Raw genomic sequence first — 27,448 nt, forward strand, 5'->3', positions numbered from 1 at the left:
CGAAGGAAAAATGTCATCAAACCAGACGATACCCAATGATGACACGGCCAGGCGTAAACGGGCTGGGAGAAAATATACGTCCAGAGCCTGCGAAGAATGTCGCCGAAGACGAGCGAAGGTATGTAAGACCAATTTGATGTTTTATGAATGAAACCCTTAATAATAATAATTGATTAGTGTGATGGCACACGTCCCTCTTGCTCAAGATGTCTCGACCGAGGCGTTCGCTGCCAATATTCTACTGCTGAAGATGGGAGGCAGCCGGCTCCAAAGTCATATGTCGTCATGCTGCGGAATAGGATAGACCTCCTAGAACAAGTTCTGAAAAATCACGGCATTGATGTCGAAGCTTCTGTTGCAGAGATTGTAGCAGAAAACGATGTCCAATATCAATCCAAGGACTCTAATAACGGAGGTCTCTCGCCTGTGGAGGATGATTTATGCGTGACATTTGAGGGTGCTCTAACTATAGATGAATCTTTGAATTTCGACCAGGATGGTGAGGTTCGCTACTTTGGACCAACTAGCGGCAGACTCCTCTTCCAGTCTTCAACAAAATGTGAGTCTTTGCAGGTGCATCCCGCCTGACAAGTATTCTCTAATGATCCAACTTGAAAGACTCCCCGGAAACTCATCACGACCAGACGGATGTTTGTGGTGCCAGCTGCTCTACAAGTACAGGAGGAACAGCAAGTTTAGTATCTCCACATTGTGTCAATCAAGTTTGTGATGATCAGATCGAACCAGTCGCACCAATCATATCCGCCGAGCTTCAAGCTCATTTGATTAATTTATATTTTGACTGGGAACAACCGTGGTCCCAAGTTGTGAACGAGACGTTGTTCCGCGAAAGTCTAGCTTGTGGGGGTCGATATTGCAGTAACCTTCTATTGAACTGCATCCTTGCCGTTGGCTCACGTTATTGTGACCGAATCGAAATTCGAACCGACCCAAATGATTCTAATACGGCGGGAAAGATGTTTATTCGCACGGCAGAGAAGCTGATTCAAAATGACCTTCGCTGGCCTAAGATTACAACAATTCAGTCTTTAGCGATTATGGGAATATTTTACATCGTGAGTCGCATCCTTCCCCTCAGTTCATATTCAACATACTAATTACGAATTATTTTAGGCAATGGGATCTGATGCTGCTGGTTGGCTTCACCAAGGCATGGCTAATCGCCTTGCAATTGATATGGGACTCAATATGGACCCTGCAGTTCTCACTGGAACTGTCTCGCTTCCAAAAATTGAGATTGAGTTACGGAGACAAATTTATTGGGCTCTATACTGCCACGACAAGTTGTCGGCAAGTTACACTGGAAGGGTTTGCACATTATTGGTATGCTATCATTGAATTACTCCCAACTGTGCTACATTTTGTAGAACTTTTCAATAACAACCGCAAAGGACTCTCAGGGTGCTGTGAACAAGCCTTCTCTCCAATGCGTATCGGACCTTTCTTCACCGTCTGCCAACGGAAATCCTCGAGCGGCATCTCAGAGGGATACAGTCCAGTTACATCGGTCGATGATTGATTTGTGCCGTATCATCGAGAAGGTGTTGCAGTCATTGTAAGATTCCGTGCTACCGTCCGAGATCTCTTGCTGACTTTCCTACTAGATGGTCCCCAAAGCCACTTACTCAATGCGGCCAGCGCTCAGCATTCTTTGATTCTTGTATCCTAGAGCTCAAAACATGGTACTATGACTTACCCTCCGAACTCAAGGTCGATCGCCCATCAGGCCTCTCACAATTTCCCCACGCCTACACGTTGTCCATGGTATACCACCAAACCGTGATGTTGCTCTGCTGCCCCTTCATATCCCGTTACGAACAATTTAAAGACAAAGAAGGTGACGCAACAAGAAAGCTAGTCGAGATGGATCAAAACTCACCAAAAAGCATACGTTTACAAAAAGCCCTTTCAAGTAGCAGTTCTTCAGTCCGCTCAGTTTGCATCATCGCACAAAAATACAGACAAACCTTCGGCAGTTTCAAGCTGAGTCCAATCACGGCCACTCACTGCACACTGTCAACAGCGTTGATTATCATTGAGCTATGCTGCCCTGGACAGTCTACAACGAAGCATCATCCGCCGGAAGAAGGCTCTTACAGCTTGTCACCGCACGCCGCTGTTGCTCTATGCTTCCAGGTCCTAAGGGAGCTTTCCACGTCCTGGAACATTGCCAAGCGAATTGGAAGGAATTTGGAGAAGCTCTACTTTGATCGTTACGGAAACGAGCATCTTCCATGTCTTCCAGGAGATGGAGAAGGCAAAACTACCTGCGATACCGGATGTCAGTTACTTGATTCAACGGCTTCTTGGGAATCTACAGTTCCAAATCTGGAGATCTTGGATGATATTCTCAATGCCAAGAGCTTGTTCTCTGAGAATCCGCTTGCATTCTATCTTAATCAGAATCCCACCCTGAACAGGCCGAATCTTCCAGGGTTTGCTACCAATTCCTCTGTCGATGCTCAAAATTTTCCTGATTCTGATGAGCTATTTGCGAACAATTTGGGCTTTGCATTTTCTTCCGATTCTTTGCCAAGCGATTATAATATGTTTGATACTTTGAATCAAATGTATCTAGAGGAGAAGTGGTATTAGAACTAAATAGCGCTCAAAAGAAACATGCATTAGAATTCTCATGAATGATTTCGCGCATTTTTTCATGATTCCAAAGGTATTTTACTGCCCAACGTCCACCCAACAGAGTCAATTGAACCACTTCACGATCGAAATACTAGGAAGTGAGACTGTATACAATCATGATGATATTATGTCGGCAGCAATCTTCTCAGCCAGCATATCTTGAAAGAAGTCAGTATGTGCAAGAAAGTAATGAACCTTGGAGGGAAGTTGTCAACTTACAAACAGTGGATTGAGGGTGTCCCGGTGGTAAAATAGGGAATGCACTGGCATCCACTACCCTCAAACCGGAGACTCCAAAGACCCTTGCATGGCTATCCACGACCGCCATGCTGTCATTCTCAACCCCCATCTTACAAGTGCATGAAGCATGGTATATTGTCATCATTGTCTGTTTGATCACAGATAATATTTCATCATCGCTTTGAATCCATCGGCCCGGGAAGTACTCAGGTCCCGCTAGAACATGGGCCAGGGCTTTTGTGTTGAAAAAATCACGGATACGTCTATAAGCAATGATTGCCATCTTGCGGTCGGTCTCCGTTTCTAGCCAGTTTGGATTGATTATCGGTAGGTCTGCCATGTTCGCTGATCGAATGCTCACATTCCCGCGAGAGGTGGGTGCAACAATGCTAGCAACAATGCTCGCATATTGCCCAGTGATCGGCTGCTGCCAAAATGGGTTCGAAAAATTACCAACATATGCAGAGGCGACTAGATACTTTTGACAAATTAATTTTTCAGCCTGGTCAAATGAAGTGCTGGGAAAATCTCACCTCTAATTCAGGCCAATCTGAAGGAAACCAAGAGAGGTCCTGCTCGTCTTGGGCTGTCAAAGTCGATCTAAATTGTAGAGGAATTTTCTCAAAGGCAAGATAGTCTGTTGAAGGGTTGGACAAAATTCCTTTCTTCCATAGAAACCAGTTCAAGATCTGAGTCAAAAGATGGTTCGTACTTTGCGCCAGCTTGGTATAAGTGTTTATTGCGACTGGGTATGAAGGTCCAAAGAATATGTGATCCCACATATTCTGGCCAACACCGGAGCGATTAGCGATGAGCTCGATTCCATGTTTTTGAAGGATTTCGGCTGGGCCAACCCCTGACACCATCAAGAGTTGCGGAGATTGAAATGCGCCCGCCGATAGTATTACTTCCTTCGTTGCTGTCAAAGTGTATGACCATTTGTGTTTCACTCTCACTCCAACAGCACGATTGTCATTGTCAAACAATATCCTTGTGGCCATCGTCTTTTGGTAAACGGTAAGATTCTCCATATAATGGAAAGCCCCGATAAATGCGGACTCAGATGTACTCCTCGTTTGATCTCTGGGTCGAATTGTCATCGGACAGAATTGGTGTCCGATCAGTGATCCACTACTGAAGTCCTCCGCTTCATGTATACCAGCCTCTGTGAACGCTCGCTGCGCCCAGCTGGAAAATGGCATAGGGTATTTCGGATACGACAAATGCAACGGACCGCCCAAAGGGCTAAATGAAGACTCGTTGTAGGGCATGGCGACTCCATCTCGCAGGCCAGGAGGTGTGAATTCGATTGTTTGTTTGAAAAAGGGAAAAGAGTTCTCTAGCGTATAACTCGGATCATCGACCAGCTGAGCCCACTTCATCATTGCCTCTTGGGTTGGCCTATTTGATTGTCAGTTTCTGGTATTTCTTTGAATGTCCACAAGCTCGAACCGCTGATATAACAAGAAATTGACTGCTGACCTTTGGAGAATTATTAGTTGGCATTTGAAACATCTCAATGAAGAAGACCGAACTTACGATCCACCCAAACACTTGCCTCTAGGGTAGTGAATGTCGCGATAGTCTGCACCAGGAGCACCATGAACCACAAATCTCCAATCGATGGGCGATGCCGTCTTTGGATTGGACCCAATGCCAATGATCGCTGCCCCAGGTACCTTGGCGACAGGATGTTGAAGTTCATAGAAGCCTCCCGCCTCCACTATTGCAACTCGAGAGCCGTGCTGAGCCAGGCGCGCGCCAATTGTGATTCCCGCCGTTCCACCCCCGACCACCACATAGTCAAAGCTAGAACTGAATGGAACCCATGCATTCAAAGCAAGAAAGCTCATACAAAATCCTAACAGGGCCGCTCCGATATGCAAGAAAGAAAGAACCATTGGGGCAATATGCAAATCAGTCAAGTGTGTTCAATTCAGATGAAGATGCCCGTCACATTATCAAAACAGCCTCAAACAAATGTTGTGGGCGCGCCTTCCTATTTTAATCAGCTTCCAACATTAATCACCACACCTGGGCAGTCGTTTATGCCTACTTATTTGGACAAATATCATGAACTTGAGCCATCTATATCGCAGTTTCCTTATTCAACTAGATCCCCAGGTATATTATTCGTAGTCATGAAATTTAATATCCACTGGCATCCCCACATGGTGAAATGAGAGATGCAGTCGTTGAAATAAGCTTAAATTTGAGATGAGATCTCTCATGTGGCCAACTTGAACTTTGTTTTTGCATACAATCATGCATATATTCCTTTGAAAGGTCTCCTTGCTCTCTCTAAGTTCTATCAAACGTTCGCTTACCTCTTCCAAGTTTAGCTTCTTCCTTCCTTCTTCATCCATCATCCTCTTGATACATCAAACCTCTCTGAATCATATCTTATTTCCTTCTCAGGCTCTCTCTATCAAGCTTAGGTATCCATCATGACTCGCCGAAAGCCTCGCCTGTCCCCGTCACTTGAATCAGACACTGATGAAGAAATTCCTGCCTTGAATTTCTTTACCAAATTCCCTCGCTTCGAATATGACCCTCAGAAGCCTGTGAGTCAGGAGTTCAAACGCCTGGGAGTGAAAATGGGTTGGCGCCAAGGATCCAGAAAGTGGAAGAAGAACTGGAATCTCTGCATGGATGAGCAGTATGATCGACTTATTGGCACTCGGGTCAATAACCTCGATACTTGGCAGCAAATGTGTCAAAAACTCATGATCACCGGCGAATTCACTTCCATTCGCCAGTGTCGCAAGGTGGGTCCACTGTCAACCCCTGTCAGGGACAAGGGTGTCCACGATGACGAATTACACTAACACGATTGCTTGCATAGGCACTATCGGGAACCTTCGTGAATTTAGTGGATCTACTGGATTGCTGGGAGAGCGACAAGTGCCCGAAACGGTTCCGCAGTCATACGGCATTGGCTGAATACACCAAGGCAGAGTGTATGTTTGTCAGTCGAAAGATTGTGAAGCAGGATAAGGCGTTGGCTGGCTTGCTCAAGCGTATCTTCTAAGATGTTATCGCTTGCACTGACCCATTCGGGTTCAACTTGTTATCGCTTAGCTGGTGGCGTTAGCAGGCGTTACTTAGACTGATTTTCTTGACTTTTTTTGGGTGGGTTCTTTACTTCGGCATTTCGGAGATAACCTTGGAAATCATACAGGTTCTTATCTTGGGGGAACATTTTATCTACTCTAGGTATCTTCCCCGTGAAGCTAAAGGAATGATTAAATGATTGAATGATATCTCACTTTTCACATCCGCTCATGTGATCGCTTCCCCGATCTATCATCCCGGAAAAGTCGCAGTCTAGCGTAAGATCCTGAGACAGGGACAAGCCCCTTATGCACACCCAATGTAGTTTAGGAAGGTCTTTGCTGGTACCGATAGCCAAAACACCAATAGTCAACGCCCGTTTAAACAAGGTGGAACCAGCTACATTAGTATTAATCGTATGATAGGCCAATAAGGATCTCAAGCTTTCAACTCGGCCCCGTGGGGCTATCTTGTCTGCCGTATGATGACATCTAGGTTGCTGAGTGGTCTCCGCAGAAATTTCAGTAATCCTCTAACCCAATGATAACACAATGGTAGATTGAGAACCACCTCCTAAATCTTGATTAACTTGATTAAGAGCCTGTGCGGGTCGGAAAAAAGCAAAACCACGACAGCCGCTCACGTACATACTCTCGTGCCCGGTTTCTCTTTCTCTCCGGGTTCCACCGAATTGTTCTCGGGCCGCGATCTTTTTTACTTCTTTTTTTTTCTTTTCTTTTTAATCTCGAGTGGCCTTCGCGCAAAATCGATAAAGAAAAATTTTTATCTTTTTTTTTCTGCAAGCTTTATCATCACTATGGGCGAGCTAACTATGGCCAACGAGGCTAATATCAACGAGCTTCGAAATCGTCGTGATTCACGTCAGGTTGAGATCACCGGACCAGATGGCCAACATAAGAGGATCGCTGTCGCAGATATGACTGAAGCCGATAATGAGCTTGCGGTGAAGTTTGGTTACAACCCGGTATTCAAACGTGAGTTTGGATACCTGGCAACTTTCTCATTTGCAGTCAGTATCAGTGGTGTGTTCGCAACTATCATGACCACTTTGTCCTATCCCTTGGAAGCGGGTGGCAGCAGTTCAGTGGTCTGGTCTTGGGCTATCTCTGGTGCTGGCTGTATGTGCATCGCGGTAAGTCTTAATATGCCCTTCTAGATGACCTCACTTGGTTCAAGCATGAACTAATCATGTCCAATAGTGCTCTGTCGCTGAATTGGTTTCTGCGTACCCCACCTCTGGTGGATTATACTTCACGATCTCTCGTATGGCGCCTTCTAAATGGGTTCCCTCTATCAGTTGGCTTACTGGTTGGCTCAATCTCTTGGGTCAAGTCGCCGGTGTCGCTTCATCTGAGTATGGTGCCGCCCAAATGCTTTTGGCTGCTGTATCTATGAGTCGGGACTTTAACTACACCATCACCACCGATACTACTGTCGGAGTTATGGCTGCTTTGACTGTTCTTACTGGTGTTGTCAACTCCTTGTCAACTTACTGGATGGAGAAAATGACCAAGTTCTACGTGATCTTCCACATTGCGGTGCTTGTGGCATGTGCTATCGCCCTGCTGGTGTTGACCAAGGACAAACATGATGCGAACTATGTCTTCACTAATGTGGAATCTAGCACTGGTTGGACCCCCATCGGCTTCAGCTGGCTCTTTGGTTTCCTTTCTGTCAGTTGGACCATGACTGACTACGATGCGACTGCCCATATCACCGAAGAGATGAGCGAGCCCGAGAAGAAGGCTCCCTGGGCTATCTCTATGGCTATGCTTTTCACTTACGTTGCTGGCTTTTTGTTCAACATCGTTCTTTGCTTCTGCATGGGTGACCCAACTTCCATTCTCAGTTCCGCGATGGAACAGCCCGTTGCTCAGATTTTCTACAACAGCCTTGGTAAGGGTGGTGGCATGTTCTTCACCATTGCGGGTCTTCTTATCATCAAGTTTGTCACATTCACTGCTATGCAGTCCCTTGGTCGTACTGTCTTCGCCTTTTCCCGAGACCGTATGCTGCCATTCTCCAATGTTTGGACCAAGGTTTCACCCTGGACTGGAACACCTTTGTACGCCGTCTGGATTTCCGTTTTCTTCTGCATCGCGATCAACCTGATTGGTCTCGGTTCTTACACTGCCATTGATGGTATCTTCACTCTATGCTCCATTGCCTTGGACTGGAGTTACTGCATTCCCATTCTCTGCAAGTTATTTTTCGGAAACTTTCAGCCTGGCCCCTGGCACATGGGACCTCTGAGTCCCTTCGTCAACGCTTGGGCTTGCTTGTGGACATTGTTTGTCAGCGTTATCTTCGTCTTGCCAACTGATCGTCCGGTTACACCTGAGAACGTAGGTTTCAAATTCTTTCCCTCCTGGCTCTTTATGCTAATACGATCGCAGATGAACTACTCATCTGTTTATGTCGCAGCAGTCTTGCTCTTCTCGTTGGTATACTGGTACCTCCGTGGCAAGGCTGTATACACCGGTCCAGTTACCGAGGCCGTGGCTGATGACCTCTCCGAGGATGGTGTACTCGTTGAGGACAAGAAGAAGGATCACGGTCCGTCTGTCTAATCACTCAAAATTCCTCAGCGGTTCCAATGCGACACATTCCGGCCACCCTTCGAAGCCTGGACCCACAGCGACATTAATTCCCGCCATATACCCCTACCGGCGCTCCCAAAAAAAATACCCTTGGCCCTTGCGATATGCCTCTTGCCGATCAACGCCATTGCGACATTTAACCCTTGCCATTTCCTCGATCCATACTCAACTCCCACACCATCTTACGCGAAAATAACCCTTGCAGACGATTTCCAACTTTGCCATTTCCCCTTCCGGACTCTTGTATATTTTACCATTGCGACAAACCCGATCTATTCTGGATTCCCAAGCGGCCTTGAACCCTCGCGACAACCCTGGACCAATGCGACATACGAAGATACAAGATACAAGAGTAAAGAGTTGTTGATCGGGTAGACATAGTGGAAATATGTGCTACCACCATGCATGTAAATAATTGACATTTCCAGATGTACAAGTACCGAAATACCGTTTATTTTCACTGTCTTTTCTTTTCTTTTCTTTACTTTTCCCCCTCAATTTTGCGTGGGGATAGTGGAGTTAACTGGGGCCTTCTCAGCCGTGATCGGACCGATCCGTACGGGAGTGGAAAGGGACTTGAGATAAAATCAGGGATCTATTACTTGGTAGTACTATGTACTACCATTGTTGTCCACGCATACTCACAGACCCATCTCGCCCAAAACATTCGAAGACATCATCTCACGGCGCCCGATATGCGACTATCAAAAAAAAGACAGATGGGATCCTACCCTCTGATAGTTAACCAATCAACCCTCAAAACCTTATCAGTCGTGTCGAGCAACTCTCAGATGCCAAACTCTCTCAAGTCAACATCGGCCCATTTCAAGGCCTTAGCCCGCGTGATACAGTGCCCGATGACGAATATCCGCCATATGCCACCTTTAGCCCCTTTGAGGCATGGGCCCCTACGCAGCAAAGATGCATTTACATTGAGTGCGCTCGGGGCGAAATGAAGTGCGGCCTTAAGTGCTACTATGGCTGAAATTTCCATTCTTCATGTATGGCTTCTCTACTCTGTACCACTGAATGACCTCTTACGCCAAGATTGTGTGGCTATTCCTTCCAGCTCTTCGTTCGCTCTCATACTTCCAAGTGTTGCGCATTCTTTTCTTATGGAGGATGATCTGTTGCCTTCTACTGTAAGATGCTGTGTTGTTCTTTGGACGAAAAAATAATTTGATTTTTTCAACCCATTGTGACTAGGTATGAGCAACCAATACGTGTCTGTTATAGTATTCAGCGACAATCATATTTTCTACCAATCGAGCCTCATATTAAAACAGCACATGAGAAATCTAAAGACTAAATGAAATCTTCAAATTTTATGAGAGGCAAGACAAATGATACAATTTGCCCATGCCAGTGTTACTCTCGCAAGGTCACATTTGACAGTCCATATTACCAGTTGACTACTTGCCCGCCATCAGAAATGCTCTAATCGAATTCACGTATAGCAAGAACATTTTCTAATCGCTCGGAGGACAAGATCATCACTAGGTTCATACAAAAAACGCGAAACTCAGTCCTCTTCAGACTCATCATCTTCATCGCTTTCCTCTTCGCTTTCTTCTTCGCTTTCTTCATCGCTTCCTTCATCGCTTCCTTCATCGTCGTCCGAATCAACGTCATCAGACATATCCTCGTCATCGCTGCTCTGAACTTGTCTGTCAAATTCATAGAGCAATTGAGCAGCTTCTTCAGCATTACAGTCCTCCGGAACACCAGCGTTCCGAAGTCTGTCCGTTGAGACACTGGTATATCTCAGTGATTTCACAGCAGGGCGATCCGATGTCACCTGTACACGAGGGTTGGAAAGTGGACCATTCGTCGGTGGTTCCTTCGAAGGACGCCAAGTAACAGTGCCAACATAATAGTCAAGCTGACCTGGACGTGTCTCATCACGCAGCCATCTTTGACCACCTAACGTCGAGCTACCCGTCCAACGAGAAAAACTGATACAATCCTCCCCTGATGCCACCATATCCACGCCGTCAGATCTCCTGAATCGCCATTTCTCCGCGAGTTCACGCGCGATATGATCGACTTCGTCCTTTCTCCTCTCAATACTTTCAAAGTCTATTTTGAACTTCGTCACGCTAGCCGGAAGTCGAACCCTCCCAGCCCAAGCTCCTTCCATATATAACGCTTTATTATATTCCCACTCCCATGTATCGGTATATCTTATCGTGATTGTGACGGTTTTCGGATGGAAGTTCCTCATACTAAAGACTCCACCGCAGTCCTTGGTACCCTGCAGAGCCCACAGTTGTGGGAAGATCCGCACACTTCCGCCTTGTACCTCTCCATGGCGCGCGTGAATAAAATCAAGACAGGCTTGCATTCTAGGAACGGACATCACGCGTTTTGGGGAGCGCTGTCGCCAGGCCATGTAAAAGGAGTGTTCTGAGCAGAGGAATGGCATAAACCATGCTTCCATGTAAATCCGTTTGCAGGTTCGAAGGAGTTCCGTATATGTATGAGAGATGGTTTCATAGCCCGGTCGAGTGCAGTATGCATCTTGGTCGATAGGCTGAGTTGTATCTGGGGCGCTGCTTAGAGCACAGGCAAATATTTCATATCGGATTTCTGGAGGGAGGGAAAATAAGGGACATTGTGTTTGGGGGTTGGAATCGGTGAATGTCGCCGGGGCTAACGTTGGTTCTGTTTCCATTGTGAATTGATGGTAAAATCGATATAGTTCAAGTATGAATGTGAAGTGAAATAAGAAATAATCCAGCAGATCCTAGGCTATTCAGCTGGTCTTTTATAATATCTTTTGTTTTAGGCTGCAACTCAGGGTCCGTGTCATTATTACCCCACTTCTAGGCTACGAGTGAGGCTCAACCCACGCTAGAGACTCAGTTGCGTTTTGTACCAATGATAATCGTTTATAGGATTCATGTTCGGGAATCTGGAAAAAAGAAAATATAGATTGCATTGAAAATTTCAATTGAAACCAGGAAGGCAAAGGAGCCCAATATATGATCGAAATTCAATCTCTGAATACTAATATCAACTTGAAGTTCTATTAAGTGCCGCCAGCTGGAGGGGGTGGCCGGGGTGGAGCATTTTCAGGGACACCACGCGCTCTTGAAGGCCACCCTGGGTGTCTGAGCTCTTCTCCCGCAGCGACAGGAGGGATACCGCTAACTGGTCTTCTATTCTCAGGGGCCACATAAGGCATGAATTCTCTCACATTCAGCCTTCTCCTGCTTTGGGGAACGCTTTTGGGTAAATGCATTCCAAGCTCCTCCGTCGCAGCGATAAGCGAGTGTTTTCCATCCGGGACATAGCAACAATAGAGGAGATTCCGGAAAACTGGACCATCTATCCTAAAGTTTGGCAGACCCTTAGCTCGTTCATCCGAGGGATATATGTCACACTCTATTACGGTCCATGGGGTCATTCGCTTTCCGTTGTTGTCGAGCAGACACACTTCAACCTGGATCGAAGGGCAGTGCACTTGACCACCGTGCTGATCTACAACCGAAGTTCCAAAACTCATGACGTCTGGACGATTGAGGCCGAGGATAAGAGGCAGATCATTGGGGAATATCTCAATTACATCCGATCCAGTGTCGAATAGGAAGGTCAACGTGGCCCACCAGTCATTATTCGGCATCCTCACGGCAATGTCATACTACATGATAGGTAGTATTGATTAGTATCAGCATAACCAATCGAGAATAGAAAAACTGTGAAACGACGACGTACTTCACGACAATTATGCGCATTCATTGTCCTCAAACTAATTCAGACATAACTCAATGTCGGCTTGTTTCCACGAGTCTGTGGGTGAATACGACAATATGTTAGCTTATGAGAACCAAATCCGAGTCTGCATTCCGGTATTAACATCATGAAACGAAGTAATATCCTAATAACGCAGTTGAGGGGGAATGTTCCAAGGTCAATTACCCCTTCAACCCAAAATCCTTTGCTACCCTGGTGATGCATATTGAGCGCCACACACTCATCCCAACTAAACGGTCGCGGTTGACAGAGCTGAACTCCTTTGGACCAATACGTGACAAGTCCACAGAGTCGAATTTTTCTCGAAGTATACGCTTCCATGATAGCAATCACATTTGGAAGCTGCTCATATTCATCTTTCTTCTCTAGTGCTTGTCTTATGGAGTTTAGACCCTCCAATCGCTCAACAACCTCGATTGGAAGCCCTGCAGGGAGGCAAATTATTGATTAGCTACGTCGTGAAACCCGGAGGTAGAGATGGATGTTCAAGCCTTACTTTTTCTTGGATAGCATCCCCTGATACCGTTCCAATTTCCATTCGAAGGCATGGGGCATGATGTTATCTTCGAGTCTTTCTTGGGCTCGAACAATTTGACCTTCGATATCACTCTTTTCAATATCAACTACTGCTCTGCACTGGAAATCTGGGACTTCCAATACTCATTCGGAATCCAAATCCGGCTCATTCATATTCCAACCTTTCGGGAGTCGCGAACAATCTGTCAGGGGCCTTGAACCTGCGTGTCTCCATCTAGTCTGCCTTTCGGGTCGCGTCTGAGATTGTGCCTTCATCTCAAGTTCTTTATCTGTTCTTCCCTCTCCTCATTATCATAGGACGTGTTTAAATCCAGCTCGTTGACATCAGGGTCACCCCATACAGTCTTGTCCCAGGGCGATCCTGTCCAAGATAGACCCGCATCTGGGTCGGACTTCTTGGTCTTCGTACGCTTTTTCTTGCCAACTTTGCTGTTCTGAAGAATGCTAACTCGCCTCTTTTTTTGGGTTAACCGTCGACATGCTGGTGGTATTTTGACTTGAGATGGCGAAATTCTCCTGCAGAGAAATTGAGAAAAATGACACATATTCAGAGTAAGTGGGCTGCTTCGTTCATTTAAGATCACACATTTTCTAAGATTTGCAAGACCGGAATGGTTGCGTAGATTCTTCAAAGGAAGACTTGCTTTGAGCCCCAGTCCTTGATCCAGAAACCCTCAATGGACTTAATCAGTGGTACAAATTGGAAGACCTTGGGATATTTCTTTGAGACTCGGCTGTCCATGCATTGCTTGACCTCATTCAAAGAGAATTTCATGAAACTGAAACTGTACAGGGTACTTGAAAAATTGGCCTCGAGCGTCAAAATTTGTAAACAAAGAAGTCATATACTGAAATTTGTACTAGTACATCAAAGCCACAACGGTGGAGCGTAAGAACTTGACAGCTGAAATGGAATTAAAAATGAAAGGGGCAACAAAAAATATCTCTCCACTAGGTAGCTTTGTGTCTACACAGACGAGCTGAAAGAGATCCCGAAACCACAAAGCGAGCCTGTTTCTGAAAGGCGTGCGTGATCAATATCCTCCACTCGTATTCGCCATGGGCTTGAAAGTGACAACAGTTGGCTCGTCGCCAATTCCTCGCTCCTTTGCAGCCACCAGAATAGGGATTGTGGCAGTGGCACCAATACGTGTAACACCCAGACTCATAACATGCAGCAGATCATCAAGAGTGCGAACACCACCAGCGGCCTTGATCTGAACATTAGCACCGGAGTGCTCACGCATCAGCTTCAGGTCTCGAACAGTGGCACCAAGATAATTGTATGATCCATCCGACTGCTTGACAAATCCATATCCAGATGAGGTCTTGACAAACGCGACCTTTAATTCAGTACAGATCTTGCACAGCTTGATGATGTGCTCAGGTTGAAGGTAATCATTTTCGAAAATAACCTTCAGAATGGCGCCGGTGCGTATGACGGCCTCATTGATCAACTTGATCTCTTCGGTAACATATTGCCAATCTCCGCCCAGGACTTTTCCGACGTTGACGACCATATCGATCTCCTTCGCACCCTCCAAACCTGCCTCGGTGGCTTCGTGCACTTTGCATTCGGTGGTGCTGTTCCCGTGAGGGAAGCCGATGACTGCACAAATTTCAACATCGGTGCCTGCGAGCTCTTTCTTGGCGAGTCCAATGGAGTAGGGCTTGATGCAGGCCGTGGCGACACTGTTCTCCTTAGCGATCTTGAGGCCCGCAATGATGTCGGCGTCAGTCATGGTGGGATGAAGGAGGGAATGATCGATCATCTTCGCGAGCTGTGACAGCGTCACTGTGATAGAGTTGGATGATGCCATGATTGAATTGTAGAGAAGAAACGTGAAGGCAATGTTGAGTTTCAATGTAGATGGTGTAGACTTGGACTGTTGGGATCATCTGGGGTATTTATATTTACTCTCAGATTTCAGGTTGCCGCATATTCCGGTGGAATACCTTCCTATAAAAACTTCTGAACTGATCTTCCAAGGTTTGAAGTGGCACATCTGTTGTGTGACTTCTCATCGTTGGTCTTGACTCCGGTGGAATGATTTCCTCTTTGGGATGAGCGCCGCTTATGTCATCAACAGTTTTCGGTGATGATTCCGAGATCGAGATGGCGAAAGCTGCATACACAAATGATTTTGATGAAATATTAAATGTATATGCAAATCTGAAGTGATCGAATGTCCACATACATTGCATATGTGTCCTCATCTCAGTTTGTGATGTTTGAACATAACACTCAAACGGGACCAGGCCATCTCCACACTAGGCGGAATATCAACATGAGAGATGAAATTCCGCCCTTCTGGACCGTAACCGTCTTTACCATCTCTTAATCTTGGCACTTCACCCAATATGAGCTCAAGAAAGCGTTCCACTGTCCAGAGCCCAGCTGTAGCTGCCGGGGATGTGTAAATCCATTCATCCTGCCGAAGTTGTACCGACGGAACGAATCCAGGATAGCCTAGGAAACAAACGGGCGATGATAGATTTTGATAAGTTTTCTCAAACGAAGCCTTTGTCCTCAGCATCATAGTCGGATCTTGACTGATGATGCATGTCTTTGGCGCCACGACGCCAGCTTGTTCAAGTATTTGTCGACTGAACATCGCATTCTGACCGCAGTTGGTAGAGCGATCTTCCACCAGAATTTGACACCGTTCTGCAGTGATTCTAGCTCGATCAAAAAATTCATCTAAAATATTTTCCAGGACGCGTGCTTCAGGAAGACCTTGAATTCTATCGGCAAGTGCTGAATAGCGATTATGTTGCGTTACGGAGTCATAGAGAAGGGCCGTTGAGTGGCCGATTCCTCCGCATAGTACCAGATACTTTGTTATGCCTGGCCGACTTCGCAGGGTCTCGAAGATCATCTCTGCTCCATATAGGACCTGCGACGCGCATAAGATTATGCAGTCCACTGGAGGTACCGAAGAGAGATCAGAGACCTCCGAGTCGGCCAGAAACTCGGCCAGCGAGTTGATATCCGCTGAAGCTTCCGAGCTATAGGGGTTCATTTTGTTCGGTCGTTCCCAAACCTGGATTTGTCTGCATGGGTAAAAGGAACTGTTGAAGGAATGGTGGATTTGGTCTCGGATTTGGTGGTCTCGGCCCCTTAGAAGTGGGTCTCAAGCGTGGGCTTGCGGCTTCTCGGTAAGTTGTAATACTCCCTCGTTCTCTCGTTCTTCTCGTTCAACTCTCCATCCAAAACACCAGTTGGCAACTGAATCGTCCAACAATTATATCTGCTTTGGATATGCCACAACTAAGAGCCACGGCCAGTAATCGACGCAAGTGGCATACAAAGTCTCGGACAGGATGTCAACTTTGTAGATCCCGAAAAATCAAGGTATTTATTTGTTTCAATTAACTTCGGCATCACGATGTTTCATGCTAGCAACTTGAACGGCTGACCAGTATCTAGTGTGACGAGCGACGCCCGTCATGTCTCCATTGCCTTAAAAAGGGACTGCAATGTGATTTTCTTCAAGCTCCCGAAACTCCCACTTCAATCATCCCACACTCAGAAACATTAAACCTGGAGCTACTTCATCATTTCACAATTTCCACTGCATCCACATTATCTACTGACCCTCAAGTCCGAGACCTATGGCGAGTCACTATTCCCCCGATGGGATTCAGCGCTGATTATGTTCTCGATGGGATTCTTGCCTTGGCGGCTCTCCATATTGCGCGCTACAATCAGGGCCGGAGACATTCCCTCCTCCCGTACGCAATTGAATGTCATTCGCGATCTGTATCCAGAGCCACTCCTCTGATCCCTGGGGTCACGCCGCGAAATTCCAGCTCCCTTTATATCTTTGGGATACTGACGCTATTTTACAACCTGGCACGACCCCTTGAGCAAAGCGACGAGCAAAGTTCTAGTAACAAAATCATTCCAGAATGGCTATATCTCATCAGAGGGATCGACACAGTCGTGATGGCTGAAGGATCAGCAGTCAATTCATCTCCTGTCGCACTGATCTTTAAAATTACCTGGGGAAGTATGGAGTATTGGCAGTCTCATACTCCTGAAGAATATCTATCCCTCAAGGAACTGGAAGAAAAAATATGTGCAGAAGCGAGAGCAGATACGGACTCAGAGCGGCGAGAAATCTTGATGGCAACAATTCAAGCTTTGAATCGAAGTTATTCATTTCTATATGGACCATTCTTTTCGGATCAGGATAAACTACGAGGGTTCTATCAGTGGCTCTTCGAAATTGAAGAACCATACCTGGCGCTTGTTAAAAGCGGCGATAATGCAGCTCTGTGTGTACTTGGATTTTATGCGGTTCTCTTAAAAGACCTGGAGAGATATTGGTGGATGGAAGGCTGGTCGGTCCGTCTAATCCAGGGAATTCATATGCTCTTGGATGGAGAGCATCGGCTATGGATCCGATGGGCCATAGAAGAGATTGGATGGGTTCCCGAGACACTTTAGTCCAAAATAGTCAGATAATGAATTCTATCTTTCTAATTCAATCTATATTTCACCAAAATCTATTTGAGCAAATCCATTCCACGTAAGAGATACCTATCTTGTAACTTGTTTCGACTCTCCGACATTGATTAATGTGGGGCCGATTGACCGAGTTAAACGAATTAACCGAAATGAACGAAATGAACGAGCCCGGATGCTCCGTCCCTTCAAGATCCGAGACCTGAGAGTTAAGTTCGCTTAGAAAGGGGCCCCTGGGTTTCGGATATCAAGTATTTATTCTTTAGTCGTGAAAAGGAACTTCTTTTTATTTCCTCCAATAAAGAAATCGCCTATCGGAGGTTATCACTGAGATCTGGAGCTCAATCGGTTTGAGTAATCATGGGTGATGAAAAGACCTTTCAGATATTGCGCGAAGCTAGTAAGAGAAATATTGAACAATTTACTAGTGAGATACAATGCTGACGATCGTACAAAGGTGACAATGACAAGCGTACCGTTGTACGTCATTCGCTGGGATTCTATCGCGCCTTGATTTTGAATGGCCTTTACACGCTACACGACACAGACCCATTTGATGTAAAGGACCCGAGTTACTTCATACCGGCATTAAAACATTGCATCGCTGTCCATCCCATCTTAAGTGCAGCGGTGCAAGATGAACATACGGAGACTCCTCGCTTCATCCGGCCGACATCACTCAATCTTCAAAATCATATTGAACTTGTTGATACAGCTCTATCTGCAGAGCCATCTTCCGGGGATGATATTGCCCTTATAACTCAGATTACCAAAGGTGTACACGACAAACTCTTTCCCCAGGTGGATCAAATACCTCCATGGAAGATTGTTGTTGTGCCGTTGCCTAATAAACCAGGTGAACCCGGACCACAGCGGGTGTATATCATTTTCGCATACTCTCACTCTCATGGCGATGGGAAATCGGGATTATCATTCCATAGAACCTTCCTTCAGGGTCTTAAAATGGGGGAGTCCCGATACGATCGGAACTACATGTACCTGCCTCCTGCATCACCTCTTCTGCCGCCCTTAGAAGAAGCGTGCAAATTACCAATTAGCTGGTCCTTCCTTTTTCAAACTTTCCTAAAAACCGCTCTCCCGGATGTGGTGCAAAGAGTTCTCAGCTTTCAGTCGTCGGGTTCACCGAATATTTGGACTGGAGAACCGACCTCTTACGACCCTTCGAATTTTCGCACTGGTTCAGAAATCCTTATTATCAAAAAGGCCCAGCTCGATTCAATCCTGAAAATATGCAGAGAACACAAAGTCAGGTTCACTGGAGTTTTCAATCATCTATTGGTATCTGTGGTGGACAAAATTCTTCCCAAAGATACCCATGCTCGGACATTCCACGGTGACATTGTGGTCGATCTCCGATCGCTTATTCCCGCCTTTGCCCCGAATGACATGACGAATTCTGTTTCAGCTTTGTATGAGACCTCCACTCCTTCTCAACGGAGATCGCATATGAATTCAACAGATGGCTTGAGATACAGCGATGCGTTTTGGGAATCTGCACGGGAAACTACAGCCCGACTTGCCGAGTGTGCGAATACCCTTTCTGATCAGCCTATTGGCCTCATGCCATATGTTGGCAAGTTCCGCCCGTGGCTGCTTGAGAAATTAGGCAAAAAGAGGGATATGTCGTACGAAATTAGCAATCTCGTCGTTTTTGATCCAAAGGCTGGTGGTTTGTCCGAAACTGCTTCAAATATTGAGCCAAGGGGCTGGGATATTGAGAGGATGATATTCTCACAACCTGCAGACGCCACTGGAAGTGCGTTAAGCTTTCAGTTGGTTAGCATGAAGGGTGGTGATATGGTTATTACGTTGAACTGGCAGCTGGGAGTTTTGGGTGTTCCCGACGAAGAAATGTTTGTCAAGGATATTTTGGCAGGCATCGATGCTGCATTGACTCGGATTTGCTCCGAGTGATTTGTTCGGGACAACGACTCGGAATGAATATTTTTACACCTGGGCATCAGCGCGTTTTTCAAGGTGGTCGACTCAGAGAAGTCTTGTTAGATTGATAGCACATGTGCAAATTCTAGGGTTGTAATCAAGCTGAAGTCCATATAGATATCAACCGAATAAGCAAGCAACACCAGGCCCAGAGCTAGAGGCTAGAAAGAATGCTATATTTTTATTCAAATGCTTTTGAGTACATATGTACTCTGTGTAGTATCCCTCTTTTATTACTTGAGCCGTTCATGATGTGCGTCAAGATCCGAGACAGTTTGCAAAAATCGAGTCCACAGAAAGAAACCTATCACATTCGCAAGCACATGACAACATTGGAGGGGAAATTTTGAGGGGTTTTTGGGGTACCTATGATGCATAATTGAATCGCAAAAGTAATTCGCGCACTGCTAGTATGGCATGCAAGGAGATGGATAGGCCAGCTAAAAAAAGCAAGGTATTTCACCTATCGGCAGAGATGGATGAATCCATGGCTATGTTGGACCTCAACTGGAGCCTCCGCGCCCGATGTCAAGTTTGCTTATAAGCCACTACCTCTTATAGAATGTGATGTTAAGGATATAAAAAGACCATTGAGAGGTGGAGGACCAGATCGGATCAGTGTGCCACGTCAAACTGACAGGGGATGTGTTGCGATGCGTTGGCCGTTCACGTTTCAATTTAGGCGCCAGTCGCATGGACCTCTCAGGCTTCAGCCTCCTGTGCGGGGTGTACTTTAATACGCTCAAAAATGAGGCAATTCAAGCCTTTTTTCTTTTGATTTCAGAAAATTAAATAGTTCCATTTCCATCAGGAGAGTGACCAAGAATCATCAAAATGGCTAACCAGGACGAGGATGACATACCCATGCTTTTCGGGTCTACGTCTCGACAGTCATGCACGACATGGGCATGTCATTGGCCCACTTTAGCTGAGCCTAGGGAAAAGCTCAACGGAGGGGAAGTCAAGGCTCACATTAATGCCCTCTACGAATCGGGTGTGCCATTCTTCGCCAAAAAGGCATTCCAGGATGTGGTTGACCAGCTGGACAGTCATCCCACTGCGGGAGATGAGATTATCACCAAAGATCTAACAGGTGCATCTCTCAAATGGAAAGTGAGACTCGGGCTGTCAAAGGAGCTTTGTGTCCGTGATGACGAGAACAACTGGAATGAGCAGGAATTTACATTGTGAGTAAATTATATTCCTTCTCTTTTGATGACGTTGGATATTGATATTATGTAGTTCACAGTGCGCCTTGACATACAATCCCAAAGAGAGACTTATTCGGGATCTTGACCATGATAAGATTGATGTCCCTGATTGGGCTTATGCGCCAATAAGCCTAATTCATAGCGTCGATCGACCAGACAAGGAGAGTGAGACCCGGAAGTGGATCCCAACAGCGCCCATCGGTGAGCGTGAGGATGTCGCTCATGATTTCCAGGAGAAGTCAGAGGCCTGGGAGAAAAGTGAGACTTGCGAGAACTTCAAGTCAATCTTGCGCTCAGTGGTCAGTAACCATGAAATCGACAACATCATTGGATTCGCATGTGGAAGCATTGCTCTGGAGGCCAACGAGCAATGTGCTGTGCAAACTGCATTGCTTCTCACTGTGAGGAACTGGCTGAAAGAGCGAGACCAAGATAAACGCATTCCATGTTATCTGCAGGATCCGATGAACACTGATGTGGATCGAGAGGTTCTTGCAGATTGGGACGTTGAGATACTCGATGATCCACGAGGCTGGCTCAAGGTTGACGAGAGATCTGTTGTGCTCTCGGTAGCTCCCAATGTGCCTGTCAAGGAGATAATTGCGGACATTGCTAGACCCGCCATTGCGATCTGGTTCAAGGTTCCAGACAAGGATGAATACTCGTGAGTATTTTGCTTCACTCTTGATCACACAGCCTATTGCTAACATCTTCGATTCGCAGAACGGATCCCAGTACATCCAGAGTGAGGACAATGATGGCCGATTATGATATTTTTGAATTTGAACCGACTGTGGACGGACTTCATGGTAATGTGATGATCTATATCCGGAAGTCGGCGATCCCTCCGATTCCCAACGCGGATGGGACATTCTGGCCTTTGAAAATTGAGGCTGGACAAGAAATTACTGAAGGTGTTCCAAGTGAACAGTAAGAACTATTAGTGCGGTGCTTTGAGATCATCCTGCAATAGGATGCAGCAGCGTGAACTTGAGCTGTTGTACTTATGATCACGGAACCAGAATGAATTTTTGTCGCGTCAAAATCTCAACTTGAAGGTAACCCAGGCATATGCATACATCGTCTCATGAGATGGTGAGCTGCCATTGTCTGTAGAATTTGTGATAAGGAGATTCCAGATATTTTTAAACAACCACTAGAAGTATCTAAACAACAGTGGACTTTGTACAAATCTCACTCAAATTTTTCTGTAAATCCCTCGTCCTTTGTTGCAAGACAGAGCGTGATCCATGACGAATATTTTCATTGCCCGTTGGATCCTCTATAGCCTGAGCCCGCCGATGTAGGAGTCTACATGCTTGATTTAAAGGTTGCAACTCACATAGCATGAGCTGAGCCTTCAATCTCCTCTCTGTCATCTGAGGAAGATTGAGCGAGTCAAATTTCAATGGGATTCTATAAGAGGAATCCGGAATGCTGTCGCCTGATCGGGAAGACTGGTTGGGAGAGTAACTGGTAGGAGAGTAACGGCTGCTATTGGATTCAAAATCCCGAGGTAACGAAAAGTTCTTGTCATTTTGCGAAAAATCGGGCACATTGATATGACTTTGAATATCGGCTTGGTAGATAAATTCATACCAAGTCAAGATCTTGAAGAGGACCGCGTTTATCACCATCAGTATGGATGGATCGTGTGAGCAGGGGACACACTTGCAATCCAGTAGCCGATTCATCTTCTCCGTGGCCGATCGAATCATGAGAAATGCCAAATGACTTTCTGAAGTTTGTTGCCCAGGAGGACCGTTCCCACAGCCGGGAGGCACGTATTGGGATAGAGATGACAGCGTATTGCAAGCCACAACCACACATGGTTCATCCTGTTTTTCTGGGGCTGCTAGCCCATCATTCTCCATATAGCTCTCTTCTTCTTCTTCATTCAGGGTCTCGGATTCGTTATTATAGTCATCTTGGCAATCTTGTTCCGTGCCGTACAGTAGACCAAGATCTTCCCTGTCCGTCACTATTCGATCTACTCCGCAGACCGGTCAACATGGCCCACTTCGGTGATCTCCCGAGTCCCATTTGTGTACAACTCCCACGACCCACCTTCCGATGTGGCCTGACAGGCTTGTACCTCATTGGAATCTATCCCTTCCAACTCGTCGGGCAATTCTTCGATATTTGGAATTGCACTGTTGTTGGTCGGAAACATGGGCGACCTAGACCAGGGACAAGCGTAGTTGTAGTTGGTGTTTTTATTTAGCGGTAAATTCGCCCGTGTAGTCGTTGGTTGAGATAGCGATGGTTGCGATAGCGGAAATGAGAAGGGTACTTGGGTAAGGGGCTTGCTGGATGGCGGTTTTCCCCTTCTTAGCGATCGACCGTAGATACATTTCAAGCCGTTGTGGACACAGCGAGAGCAATGCGGCTGTTCTTTGGTGCAACGTACTTTCGATGAGGAGCATGAATCGCATGAAGACCGAAATTCGAGACGCGATTTACTCTTGCGTTGGACCCTTTTAGAGGTCTGGGGTTGAGTTGGTGTTTGATCATGAGCCTGCATCTGACCTGTGATGGGATAGAATCCACAAGGAGCCTTGAAATCCCCTGAGTCCTTCTTGGGTTCGAAGTGTCAAGGTGGAGAGAAGATCAGGGGAGAGCTTGCTGGGTTTTTGGGGGCCGATTGCATTTGTATGGCAGCCAACGGGTTCCGAGATGATATGTCCGATGTTCATTATGTCGAAACCAACATAACCGCCAGTCTATAATCAGTAGCAATGAGTTTAACTGCCCCCATTTACCGGCCCACTGAAGCTTTTTAGTTTGTAGGAACCATTCGGACAACCTGTAGATATCTTTATAGCTCTGGAGATGAGATATCTCCAACCCTACCTTTCCCGACCGTGTAGACTATACCACGTTGGCTTGTCCCCCGTTGTACAGCATCAACTCTTAGTATAATTGTACGAAATAATCGATTCTGACTGATGAGATTTCTTTCCAGAATGCCAGGAGATTTTAGTGAAAAATAATCGCTCTACGTTGAGTGGTAAGGGTTTCAAAAAGGATATACGACAACTAGTACTATATCCGGGCGTTTTGTCCAAACAACTAGGCTGCTTATAACAATGCTAGGATTCAAACATCTGGACTGTTTATCTCAAAGAATCATATATCAACCTAGGTACAATATATGGCGTTCTGTCCAAAAAAAAAAATACAGTACCCCTTCAAGCTTCCAAAGCCAACGTGTATGCGCCTGGGAAACTCCTGACATTCGTCTCTATCTCTCCCTTCCTCCGACAAAATTGGACATATGCCCCATCATTCCGCAAAAGACCCTCGGATTTGAGTCGCAGATATTGATCACGGCGCAAAGAAGTGAAACCCCATTTCTTGCTAACGATGACCTTTTGGCGCCCTGGGAACTTATACATGGAACGACGCAAAGCCTCAATCGCAAGATGTAAATGTCTATCAGTCGTCCTGACAGAGATGAGAATCTGGCCCACATTCACTCGCGCCACTTTTCCAGCAGGTTTCCCCCAGGCTCCTCGCATACCAGTCTGCAGACGATCCGCACCGGCAACACTTAGCATCTTGTTGATCCGAATGACATGGTGTGGATGAACTCGGACACGCATATGGAAGGATTCCTTGCCTGACATTTTGACCAAGCATCTAATAGATGTTAGTATGTTATGGAATTCATTTATGACTGACTTACTTATTGGCACAGATACGTGCAGCCTCTAATGCTTCGGAGCTGAGCTGCTCATATTCATTTGATACCAAGTGCACACAGGCAGGGAAATCATCCACAGACGCCTTCTTTCTTCCTAGATCGAATATGCGAATCTTGGAATCTGGGACGCCGCGGTTGAAACGAGACTTTGGAAATGGCTGGCAATACATAATTTAGCTCTATACTTAGAGCCAACTAGGAGATATTTCTTTCATCACATACCTTGTTCTTGCAATAACGGTAACAGCGTGCTGGTCTGCGCCCCATTTTGTCTAAATCTTTTGCGGAAGCAGTATTCAAGTTGATTTAAAAGAAAGAATAGAAAACTGAAACACTTTCGAGATCTCATATCAGTCTTAATTATTCCAAGATTATCTTTGAATTATATACCTTATGACGGGACTATTCAACTTGCATTCGGTCCGATCCGGGGATTTTGCATGAGTTCCTACATAAACCGATAGTGGCTTCGGGTTCCGAAGACGGGCGGTTTATTCCCCCGTTCTACATGTCTAAGTGGAAGAGTTTACTGGAAGAAAAAGAGACCGCAGCCCTCAAATACAAGTATTTTCAAATTGAAACAGCAACTTGAATGAATATTCATTGGCATGAAAGTAAAAATTTTAGACCAATTTGAATGAAACAACATCTTAACTTAAAGCTCAAGCCCCATACTACCACTGGGCACTGGCGGCAGAAGTAAACACAACATTTGAATCACCACATGCATCCCTCAAAATTCCGCTAATTCCAAGGTTCCGATATATAAACCTTTGGAATCCTAGCCAAGCCTGAGACTTCATCTCAATCTCTAGGGCTGATATTTGCTAGTTTTGAAATGTTAACTTCGTACACGCAGATGCCCGTGCAGTTCCTGCGCTGGAACATTCTGTCGTACGCCAACTCCTGGAAGCAAGCCGGAGTCTCCGACATTAGCATGTGGCACCTCCACAAATCTTCGCTTCTTCTTAATAATATAAAGACGTCCCGAGCCATCAGGACTTGTCGCAGTATAAAATCTGTGCCTCAGCCAAGGTCCTAGTAGTCTGGTGGGCTCATGCTCAGGCGACGGGGGATTGGGCGCTATGCCAACCTCTATGATATCCCAAGTTTTGAGCATGAATGCGCCTTTATTAGACTTACTAGGATTCTGGCCCAATAAGTTAATTTCCATGGCTCGGACTGGCTGGAATCCCATTTCATCATTGGCAAATCGAACCCGAACATAACCAAGAAGGGGCGGAGCAACGTCTTCAACCCGGGAGACATGTGGGACTTCGATATTAATATCCTCAGTTTGGCGAAAGAACCACTTAGTAGCTTCTTTGACCAAATGCTCAACGTCACTCTCGGTTATACTGCAAAGATCGGCTCCAGTGTCATCTATCATCCAGAAAATATGATTATCCCATACAAAGTGTCTCTCCCACGGCTCACGTGGCCATTTTGAATGCGCAATTCCCGTAATTGAACTCGACGGGTTCGGCGGCTGTTCACCAGCGAGTGGAAGATTAAATGGAACTGGATCTCTGGGTACCACACTGATTTGCCTATCCGTTGCGTCTTTCAAGGGGGGTGGGCGGTTGGGATCTAAGGTTGTACTAGCGTCCGGTACGCCACGCATTTGGGCCGGTACAATAAGTCTAAGGGAAACTGGAACCTATGAAGGGCAATATATTAGCATGGTACGTAATACTCGGGAGAGGGGGTGATTGAATCTAGGACAAGACCTAAAGACGTATCAAGGGAATTAGTATACCTTTACGTGCGTGCCGCGGCTGCTTGTCTCTCCTGGCATATCATATGTCGCAGGCCAACAGACTCTTCGTTTCCACAACCTGGGTGAAGGTCTTGAATCGCGCAGCTAGACATAATGTATCAGTACTAATATCTCTCTTTCGATATCTTGAAATGGCATAAGCCGAGTCTCGATCGCAAACAGCCTACATACCCCTTCAACCCAAAATCCCTTTGAGCCTTTATGCTCAAAATTCCAATAAAGAAATTCACCCCAGTCGAATTCTCTGAGCCCAGTAAGCTGTTTACCATATGACCAGTATGTCACATAACCCGGAACCCAGTCCAGCCTTTTCGACAAGTAGGCCTGCGCGATAGCCTTGATAGTAGAAATCACTTCGTTCTTATCTCCATCTTTGAGAAGAAAGTTTCTAAGTGCTTCGAAGAAGTCCAAGCGTTCCACTATCGCGTGAGAATGCGAAGGCCATTTTGCCATTAAGGAGCTGTATGATGTTAGAGAGAAGAAAGCAATGTTTCACTTCTGGGTAGGCTTATCAGAAACATACTCTCGCTTCTTCACGCGCGCCTCTAAAGTCTTTAATTTCTCCTCGAAGACGTAAACAAGAACTCCTTCCGCTATACGCTCCTTGCAACAGGCGATTTGTGATTCGTAATCACTTGGACTATAGTCATTTCTACTTAGCATTATTCGTCCCTTTTACCTTCATGAACTCCTTATTTCATCTCAGAGCCCTTAGGACTTACTCAGTTTCAATATTCAGATCAAGGTCTTTATGGGGCCAGACGGAATTCGAATCATATTTCGCGATTCCCTCAACTTGCTCATTCATGTTTGTAGGCCACGAGGCAGTTCCCCCGCTCAAGACATTTGACGAAGATCTCCCCTTCGATTTGGATCTGGATTTTGACTTTCGCTTTGAGCTACTCTTTTTTACTTTGCCTCCTTTCTCCCTGGGTTTTGAGGTTGCATCAGGCGCAGAGCCAGATTCGCTATTCACTTCAAGTTTGGCTCGGGCCATGATGTACTGACAGTCTGGAATTGATGTAAAAGGAAATTGGAACGTTTAGTCTCGTGGTATGAATAAAGGGGATTTGACCGGATTTTATAAGGGAACAATGTTTCAGGAATAACTTTTCAAACAAGGTCAATTCCAGTGCTTGAGCCCTGCCCAGGTGAGAACTTGAGTACTTGTGATGCTCATCTCAAAGAGAATAGACACATAAACTGACAAAGGGCCAAGAAATCCATCTGGGCAGACTTGAGGTAACATTGAACATTTGAATGAGTTTATTTTAGAACATTAATCCAAGGTTAGCCAGTGGGCGATTCATCAAGCAATGGAAGCTTTGTGGTCAGATAAAGAAAATAGTATTTGAAAAATTCTGAGACAACTGTACTGCGTTAACGAAGGGTGAAACAGGTGGACTTCGACTTTTTGTCATGTTTCAGTTGGAATACATATGGATGAGT

The 27,448-nt window shown here is 45.8% G+C and overlaps 15 protein-coding genes across 15 annotated transcripts; 6 read left to right on the forward strand and 9 right to left on the reverse strand.

The window, feature by feature from the left end:
- Positions 1-10: 10 nt before the first annotated feature.
- N7483_004161 (uncharacterized protein) lies at positions 11-2,616 on the forward strand (the record flags this gene model as incomplete). Its single annotated transcript, XM_057087598.1, has 6 exons — positions 11-118; positions 178-559; positions 619-1,076; positions 1,135-1,329; positions 1,389-1,576; positions 1,626-2,616. The coding sequence occupies 6 exons, from the start codon at positions 11-13 to the stop codon at positions 2,614-2,616; spliced, it is 2,322 nt and encodes a 773-aa protein (XP_056947427.1).
- A 159-nt stretch (positions 2,617-2,775) lies between these two features.
- On the reverse strand, positions 2,776-4,802 carry N7483_004162 (GMC family oxidoreductase; the record flags this gene model as incomplete). The annotated part of the gene is made up of 5 exons (XM_057087599.1): positions 2,776-2,819; positions 2,881-3,379; positions 3,435-4,302; positions 4,354-4,383; positions 4,441-4,802. The coding sequence occupies 5 exons, from the start codon at positions 4,800-4,802 to the stop codon at positions 2,776-2,778; spliced, it is 1,803 nt and encodes a 600-aa protein (XP_056947428.1).
- A 546-nt stretch (positions 4,803-5,348) lies between these two features.
- On the forward strand, positions 5,349-5,932 carry N7483_004163 (uncharacterized protein; the record flags this gene model as incomplete). Its single annotated transcript, XM_057087600.1, has 2 exons — positions 5,349-5,669; positions 5,747-5,932. The coding sequence occupies 2 exons, from the start codon at positions 5,349-5,351 to the stop codon at positions 5,930-5,932; spliced, it is 507 nt and encodes a 168-aa protein (XP_056947429.1).
- An 840-nt stretch (positions 5,933-6,772) lies between these two features.
- N7483_004164 (uncharacterized protein) lies at positions 6,773-8,546 on the forward strand (the record flags this gene model as incomplete). Its single annotated transcript, XM_057087601.1, has 3 exons — positions 6,773-7,108; positions 7,176-8,321; positions 8,373-8,546. The coding sequence occupies 3 exons, from the start codon at positions 6,773-6,775 to the stop codon at positions 8,544-8,546; spliced, it is 1,656 nt and encodes a 551-aa protein (XP_056947430.1).
- Positions 8,547-10,098: 1,552 nt separating this feature from the next.
- N7483_004165 (uncharacterized protein) lies at positions 10,099-11,250 on the reverse strand (the record flags this gene model as incomplete). Its single annotated transcript, XM_057087602.1, has 1 exon — positions 10,099-11,250. One exon carries the CDS (start codon positions 11,248-11,250, stop codon positions 10,099-10,101), a length of 1,152 nt encoding a protein of 383 aa, XP_056947431.1.
- Positions 11,251-11,607: 357 nt separating this feature from the next.
- Positions 11,608-12,880, reverse strand: N7483_004166 (uncharacterized protein; the record flags this gene model as incomplete). Its single annotated transcript, XM_057087603.1, has 3 exons — positions 11,608-12,219; positions 12,498-12,757; positions 12,856-12,880. 3 exons carry the CDS (start codon positions 12,878-12,880, stop codon positions 11,608-11,610), a joined length of 897 nt encoding a protein of 298 aa, XP_056947432.1.
- Positions 12,881-13,120: 240 nt separating this feature from the next.
- On the reverse strand, positions 13,121-13,349 carry N7483_004167 (uncharacterized protein; the record flags this gene model as incomplete). The annotated part of the gene is made up of 2 exons (XM_057087604.1): positions 13,121-13,303; positions 13,341-13,349. The coding sequence occupies 2 exons, from the start codon at positions 13,347-13,349 to the stop codon at positions 13,121-13,123; spliced, it is 192 nt and encodes a 63-aa protein (XP_056947433.1).
- A 554-nt stretch (positions 13,350-13,903) lies between these two features.
- Positions 13,904-14,689, reverse strand: N7483_004168 (2-deoxyribose-5-phosphate aldolase; the record flags this gene model as incomplete). Its single annotated transcript, XM_057087605.1, has 1 exon — positions 13,904-14,689. One exon carries the CDS (start codon positions 14,687-14,689, stop codon positions 13,904-13,906), a length of 786 nt encoding a protein of 261 aa, XP_056947434.1.
- A 393-nt stretch (positions 14,690-15,082) lies between these two features.
- N7483_004169 (YdcF family protein) lies at positions 15,083-15,892 on the reverse strand (the record flags this gene model as incomplete). The annotated part of the gene is made up of 1 exon (XM_057087606.1): positions 15,083-15,892. The coding sequence occupies one exon, from the start codon at positions 15,890-15,892 to the stop codon at positions 15,083-15,085; it is 810 nt and encodes a 269-aa protein (XP_056947435.1).
- Positions 15,893-16,506: 614 nt separating this feature from the next.
- N7483_004170 (uncharacterized protein) lies at positions 16,507-17,322 on the forward strand (the record flags this gene model as incomplete). Its single annotated transcript, XM_057087607.1, has 1 exon — positions 16,507-17,322. One exon carries the CDS (start codon positions 16,507-16,509, stop codon positions 17,320-17,322), a length of 816 nt encoding a protein of 271 aa, XP_056947436.1.
- A 378-nt stretch (positions 17,323-17,700) lies between these two features.
- On the forward strand, positions 17,701-19,275 carry N7483_004171 (alcohol acetyltransferase; the record flags this gene model as incomplete). The annotated part of the gene is made up of 2 exons (XM_057087608.1): positions 17,701-17,740; positions 17,798-19,275. 2 exons carry the CDS (start codon positions 17,701-17,703, stop codon positions 19,273-19,275), a joined length of 1,518 nt encoding a protein of 505 aa, XP_056947437.1.
- An 861-nt stretch (positions 19,276-20,136) lies between these two features.
- On the forward strand, positions 20,137-21,447 carry N7483_004172 (SRR1 family protein; the record flags this gene model as incomplete). The annotated part of the gene is made up of 3 exons (XM_057087609.1): positions 20,137-20,489; positions 20,545-21,177; positions 21,237-21,447. The coding sequence occupies 3 exons, from the start codon at positions 20,137-20,139 to the stop codon at positions 21,445-21,447; spliced, it is 1,197 nt and encodes a 398-aa protein (XP_056947438.1).
- Positions 21,448-21,679: 232 nt separating this feature from the next.
- On the reverse strand, positions 21,680-23,037 carry N7483_004173 (Zn(II)2Cys6 transcription factor; the record flags this gene model as incomplete). Its single annotated transcript, XM_057087610.1, has 2 exons — positions 21,680-22,494; positions 22,581-23,037. 2 exons carry the CDS (start codon positions 23,035-23,037, stop codon positions 21,680-21,682), a joined length of 1,272 nt encoding a protein of 423 aa, XP_056947439.1.
- Positions 23,038-23,704: 667 nt separating this feature from the next.
- Positions 23,705-24,486, reverse strand: N7483_004174 (60S ribosomal protein uL16; the record flags this gene model as incomplete). The annotated part of the gene is made up of 3 exons (XM_057087611.1): positions 23,705-24,155; positions 24,202-24,377; positions 24,442-24,486. The coding sequence occupies 3 exons, from the start codon at positions 24,484-24,486 to the stop codon at positions 23,705-23,707; spliced, it is 672 nt and encodes a 223-aa protein (XP_056947440.1).
- Positions 24,487-25,060: 574 nt separating this feature from the next.
- On the reverse strand, positions 25,061-26,807 carry N7483_004175 (uncharacterized protein; the record flags this gene model as incomplete). The annotated part of the gene is made up of 5 exons (XM_057087612.1): positions 25,061-25,879; positions 25,979-26,083; positions 26,171-26,459; positions 26,523-26,639; positions 26,722-26,807. The coding sequence occupies 5 exons, from the start codon at positions 26,805-26,807 to the stop codon at positions 25,061-25,063; spliced, it is 1,416 nt and encodes a 471-aa protein (XP_056947441.1).
- Positions 26,808-27,448: the final 641 nt, after the last annotated feature.

This window comes from Penicillium malachiteum (assembly GCF_028827825.1).
Source record: "Penicillium malachiteum strain IBT 17515 chromosome Unknown utg000002l:1.0-8849297.0:1.0-8852440.0, whole genome shotgun sequence".
In the NCBI taxonomy this organism is placed as follows: Eukaryota; Fungi; Ascomycota; class Eurotiomycetes; order Eurotiales; family Aspergillaceae; genus Penicillium; species Penicillium malachiteum.